At 31.3% G+C, this 6,533-nt stretch overlaps 1 protein-coding gene across 6 annotated transcripts in view; it reads right to left on the bottom strand.

Annotated features, from left to right (window-relative positions):
- Positions 1-3,462: 3,462 nt before the first annotated feature.
- The window catches only part of LOC106460385 (MAP/microtubule affinity-regulating kinase 3-like), a 79,149-nt gene continuing 76,078 nt past the window's right edge, over positions 3,463-6,533 (bottom strand). For 5 of the 6 annotated variants that reach the window (XM_022387104.1, XM_022387099.1, XM_022387101.1 and 2 more), the window contains 2 exons: positions 5,879-6,109; positions 3,463-5,473 (listed from right to left, as the gene is read on the bottom strand). In XM_022387104.1, coding sequence (XP_022242812.1) covers positions 5,149-5,473; positions 5,879-6,109 — 556 coding nt within the window. In that variant the 3' untranslated portion in view covers positions 3,463-5,148. Of the gene's footprint in view, positions 5,474-5,874; positions 6,110-6,533 lie in introns of all 6 variants that reach the window. The other variant, XM_022387105.1, reaches the window with a different exon arrangement.

Raw genomic sequence — 6,533 nt, 5'->3', positions numbered from 1 at the left:
AAAAGTATCAGATCAGAAGATACTGGCCTAGATCATACCGCACTAATGACGAACAGTGTTGAAGATTTATAGTACTGGTGGATAAGACCTAAAAAGCAAATGAAGTTTTCGGACTACGGTTAAATATGAAGGAAAATTATAGTAGTGTCAAAGAAAAAAGGAACACAAAGAGCAGATTCATTATCTGGGACTCACAGAAGACTGAAGATATTAGAGAAAAATCAGAATAACTGAGACAGCAAGAGCATGTTTATCAGTATGCAAACATTATTAACATCCAAGAAACTTGCCAAAAAATCAGAATAAGAATTATCACGTTCTACTTGCGATCCACCCTTTTATTGAGGTAAAAAGACATGGAGACAGGTACTACATCTAAGAACGACTAAGTTTCCAAAATATGGTGCTTAAAAAGAATGATGCTAATAAGCTGTACTAAAAAACTAAGGAAGTATGTAGTGATGAAAAAGGTAGGAATGTGACGAGAGGTTACTGACGTCATCAAAAAAAAAAAAAGAAAGCCAAGGTATAATGAACACATCTTAAGACTAAAAGCTATATAGAAATGTATCATCCGTAGTAATATAGTTGACATGGGAGCGAAAAGCAAGCAGATGAACAGACAGTGTCATGTAATGGACTCGGAAGAACTGGAACAGTGCCATAGACCCCTAGCCTCTGTAAAAGGAATGAACTTTTGTCTTTCTTTTACAATTTAACCCATCTAATTGATTTGTAACACCAAGTTTTAGTTTGTTTATTACGGTTGTTGTTATGCGTGATAGCAATGAAGTCAGTAGTTACAAAACAATATGAAAATAAACGAAGATTTGAGTTGCCCAAATTTGGTTAAGACTAGAAACTGCGTGTCTCAAAATTCTAATTACAAAAGATTGGGATTCACAGGGCAATCAATTCTCAGTTTCACAGCAATACTGAATATATAAGGTTGTTGTTTCACGTATTCGAAGAACAAAAACGCTTCTAAAGAGGTGGGAAGACATTTACCTTTATTACATCTTTAAAAACAATTTAAACCTCAGTAAAACTAGCTCGGTTCTTAAAGTATGCTGATTGATTTAAGATTCTAAATTTATCCCACGACACAGCATGTATTTTCTTTGTTGTAGAAGGGATATCTATTCTTATGAAGCAAGTCCTTACATCCCAACTTACTTTGACAGCTTTAAGTTTTAAAATACATAATATAATTTTGGTAACAGCTCCACTTACGGGAACGATACTGTATTGATTGCATACAACGTCTTTTTTGTTGTTTCGAAACTGGTTCACCCTTAAAATATTTATTTCACAAGCATCTTACTTCATCTCTTTCGAAATAGTCTTTTTTTTTTTTCAATCTCACCACTGAGCCACCGGTGGTGAGGAGCCGCTCATTACGACTGTAAATTATAAATCATACTATAATAATGTAAACAGCCATATGCTGTGCCCACAACATAGATCGAACCTCGAATTTTAGCGTTATAAGCTTTCAAGCTAACTGCTGAGTCGCTGTACGTCACTTGCAAGAATAGCTAACGACAGGGTATTTTAGCTTGTTTGTTTGTAGTTAAGCACAAAGCTACACAATGGGCTATCCGTGCTCTGCCCACCACGGGTGTCGAAACCCGGTTTCTAGCGTTACAAGTCCGCAGACAACGATGTGCCACTGGCGGGGCCTTAGCTTGTTCAGTACTTTTTTAGTCGAACAAATTATGTTATTTTATCAATAAACGAAAGATTTGTGTTCATTAATGATTTATGATATTTGTTGTAAAGATACTGTAACTAAAGGCAAGTATTGCCCTCAAGAAGAAAGGTCCACCTTTCGAAAGCGCTCGGGTTATAGGTTTTTTTATTCATTAATGATTTTTTTTTACTTATAAAACTGAACTGTAGACACCTAGTAAATAATTACCTACATTGTTCAAAACATTTTATATCAAGGTAAATGAAGTTTAGAGAAATTTTACTCCCTACCCCAACTTACGATGATAATTAAAAAAAAAACAAATGAAATTTTGAAACAAACATTTTGTGAGCTTGTCTTTCGAAAAAAAATGTTATAAGCATTCTGAGAACTGATTAAATATTGAAATTTACCATTAAGTGTAAGTGTTCTAATAGACACAAACACGAAGTTAATTATGGTCAAATTTATCTATTCTTTATCTGCAAACATTTTTATAGCGTTATATATGTGCACGTGGGTACTTATTTTCTAAATATTGACTTTCATTTTGTTATATAAGTTGTTTTACAATTATATAATTCTATCAGAAACCATTATTAACAACATAACTGGTTGCTAATGCAATGGCAAAAAAGCAAAATAAACCGCGTGGTTTCTAGCATAACTTGTAATACTATGACCAGTCCAATGAATCTCGCATTAGGAAATTTCTGAGCACATCTGCAACTCCAAGTAATCAGTTTGTTTGAGACTGAATTTAGTCATTATACTTTGACACAAGCAAGATGTTCGTTTTTGCGATTAATTTTCCAAAATGCTGATCATAATCATAACTGATGCCTAAGTCAGGATATCAGTCCTTTAGCCTAGTTTAGGTCTAAATATACATCATAATCGTAATAATTTTTATCCTGACAAAAATTATCGTCTCGACCTCAAAAGATATAGAAAACACACTGAAAGAATCAAACTTTTGAGTATTTTTCAGAGTTCCTCAGCTAGTTCTTACACACACACACACATTCTTAAAACTGTTTTATCAACACTGTCATAGAAGTTTTCGAACAAATATCTTCTGCACGTACACTAGCAAAACCGAGCTTAACAACCATAAAGAAAATCAAATTATATAATATTAAACAATATCTGTTTACACATATTAACATTAAGTAAAACTAAAAGCTATTACATTTTTTCTTGAGTAATAAATACTACCTAAATTACGAAAAACTAACTCATTGTTTTTGCGTCTGTTACTTATGTTTGTATGCCTAAATTTAACAGAACTATCAGTTCACTTTATTACTGTTTCAGTAGATTGCCTTCCACTGGTGGCAGAACTTTACAGAAAAGGTTTCAGTAAAAGGCTAAGGTGACGATTATAATAACGTAAAATCCGTTTCTGAAATTAATCTGTATCAGTATGCATGTTAACTTTAAAATCCCAAATGAGATTATCCTGTACTGCAATAGCTTCTTTCTAGAATATAAATGCGTAAAAAATGTACGATGTCAAAAGAAAATACTTTAATATAGTGTACGTACTCTTTATCATCGTCCTATATCAGACCACAAGTCAGCAGTAAAATGTCAGTTTCCTTCTAGTTATCAAACACGTGAAAAGTGGAACACATTGAAAGAAGTTAGTACTGTAATATAGTCTACTCATGCCAACTGTAAATATATAATTAAGGATTATTTAGTCTGAGGCTGTATAAACTATCTATTGTCTTTGCTTCTGATAAAGAATTCAAAACCTCAACATAAACATTGATCAAAACTTTTATTAAAAAGCGTTAACTAAAAATCCAGAATTGTAAATATTTTGATTATTTTGAATCAAATAACCCTGGGTGTGTCACTGCTTAGCCTAAAAGTTGACTTTGATCAAACAATGCAACTCTATAAAAAAAAATATACTTTAAACACACACTTCTTCAATCACAACTTATCTGTCAGTATTGGATGACCAGGAACCCACTTTGAGACTAATAATGGTTGGAGACAGCTTGAATGGGTAATGAAGAAAAACGTTAATATAAATTTAACATAACAGCAAATGTACAACGTTGTACATTTGCTGTTATGTGAAACTTATGTTAAAGTTTTTCTTCATTACCCATTCAAGCCGTTTCCAACCATTATCTGTCAGTAGTTACAACACAGAAGTTACAAAATGTGTTTTAACTAGCACAAAGAATTTACCTTATTTTATAGATTTTACAATCAAATCTTTTGCTCAGAGTTTGATTACTACTAAAATACCTCAGGGTATATTTTTCTTTGATAGAATTTCCTTAAGAGTTTCTATTTAGCATTACTACTAAGACTTTTACTAATCTTATAAAAACTACTTGATTTTTTATAGAAATGATACACCAGTCAGATTAACATTTGTCTACTTCTTAGAAATTATCCAAGTATTAATTTTCCTCAGTATGATAATTGAAATAATTATTTAACTAATTTCTGATTTTTATTTTTCAGATTTAAAACAATATCTTAATACCAAAAAATCAACTTTGCAATTCCTAACTAGGCAATTTTTGTAAACATTTAATAATAATAAAAAAAAACAAATTAGCAAAACAGAAAAAAAGAATGAAGAAAGTGAAAAATACAACATTCCAAGATTACTTAATAGCATCTTTAAAAAAAATGTTCAATGACAAAAATTTCTTTAACTTGTACTCCTTTAAAATTTTATGAGAAAAAAATCATTGAGCACATCCTCTGTATCATAAATAAAAACACACAACCAAAATGCATGAAACCATCAGTTAACATTTACTTTTGTAAAACGTGAACTTTAAATGGCCCCCAATATAACTATTCTACACAGTAGCAGAACTGTCACAAAATCAAGTTTCATAGTATCCAACAAGTCCCACGGCAAAAAACAATGGATGTACAAATATGGAGGGAATTCAACTTTACAGGGATACTCCAATAAACTTTTTATGTAACTTCTCATTAAAGACAGTAAAATAAACTGTCCTTCCATTTCAGAACACTATTTTTAACATCTCTTCTTGCTTTTAGCTATGAGAGTAGAAGAAATGAAAACATTAACTATATATTTTCTGACACTGGCAAAAGCGATGTCTCTTTGTGGTTTACAATTTAAAATTTTCAGTAAACAGGTTTTGTTTAGTGTTTTCAAGCAAGATTACATTTAACAATCTAAAGCTCAATATAGTAATTTCAAAAGTGAAAATAATGTAAGTAATACAAACACATTAAGTTTTGTGTTGATAAATTAAATCTTTCTGTTCAATAATTCTATCTCAGTAATCTTTTAATGGTTTTAATGAAATACATCACTGGTCAAGTGGTCCATCATTTCTGTCTGTTATAAAGTTGTAACATTTGTGTTTCCTGTCAAGACATTCAAAGTTCTTTGATATAGTCTTCATAACTTTAGATCATTTTCTACTTCTCTTTTATAGTCTTTAAAGCTTAAGGTCATTAGCAATTTTAGAAGCTATATTTTTAAAACCAATGGATGTTCCTGAAATACGTTTAAATCTGACCCCATTCAGAGAAAGCCGAGGCAACTTGCATACTTCAATCTCCCACTGAACGAGAGAATTGGAAATGGGGTCACCATGTAAACAAAGTAAAAGGTACTTTTCTCGATGCTCATAGGCACAACAGTTCTTTTCTAAAACTTTGCATAATTCCTGAATTATTTCATTTGGATCACGTGAAGAAGTGGTCTTCATACTCCAAGTGAATCTCAAAGAACGTGGTTTTACTTGTTCTTCATTTATGGATCTAGAGAAAAATAAAAAGTTACTTTATTAACAAATTCATACAACAAGAAACATAACCATCAATTCAACAAATCAGCCTACTTTGTACATAAGTAAACAAATATGTGCATACATATTTAGTTGAAGCTTAAAATTTTAATGAAGCAATATGTACTTCAAAATACTTCCAGAGAGGCAAATATTTGTGCAACATAATGAAGATGAATCACTCAGCCTCCTTGTTCATATGACAATAACAGGCCATTAAATTATTGAAGTTACAGATGTATAGAACAATTACCAGTCACATTGATCCTTGCTAAAAACTACTTAAGAAAGAAATCTTTATTTTAACTTAAAAAACACTTTACACAAATTTTAATTTCTTCAAAATAAGAACAACATAAAAATAAAAAACAGTACTCACTTTTTACTAAACTTTGAGGAAATTTTGCTCAATATAGAAGATCTACCACCAGGTGAATAAGGGGAATCCTGAGTATGAACAGATACAGTCCCTGGGCCACTATGTGCACTAGTATAACGTCTTTCTCGTGTCTGTCCACTGTGAAAAGTGCTACGGTTGGCAGTACCTCGGGGAAATGGTCTACTTGTAGTGGGTACTGATGACTCAATTCGTGATGCAGTCTCTGCTGCACTGTAAATGTAATTGTTCTCAAACATATTATATAAGTAGAAATAGGAAATAAAATATACTGCTCAAAAATAAATTACACTGTTTAAAGGTACTAATGAAACTAAAATACCTTGACACAGATCTGAAGTAAATTTTAAACATTAAACTCTTAACACTTATAATGAAAGCCTCAATAATAAAAAAATGGTTGTAATTAATTTTCTTTTAAGTCCTTATTACTGTTTAAAGAATTCATTGTTAAGTACAAAGCTACACGATGGGCTAACTGTATTGTGCCACAATGGGCATCAAAACTCAGTTTTTTGCATTATAATAAGCCTTCAGACTTACTGTGAGGCATTTAAAAAATAAAATTTTGAAGATCTTTATTATACACAGCGTGGTCACAAGTAAATAGACACCACCTTTTCAGAAAAAATTAAAT

Source organism: Limulus polyphemus, unplaced genomic scaffold, assembly GCF_000517525.1.
Source record: "Limulus polyphemus unplaced genomic scaffold, Limulus_polyphemus-2.1.2 Scaffold762, whole genome shotgun sequence".
NCBI classification, from domain to species: domain Eukaryota; kingdom Metazoa; phylum Arthropoda; class Merostomata; order Xiphosura; family Limulidae; genus Limulus; species Limulus polyphemus.
The sequence above is the reverse complement of the archived record's forward strand: the minus strand, read 5'-3'. Positions and strand labels throughout refer to the sequence as shown.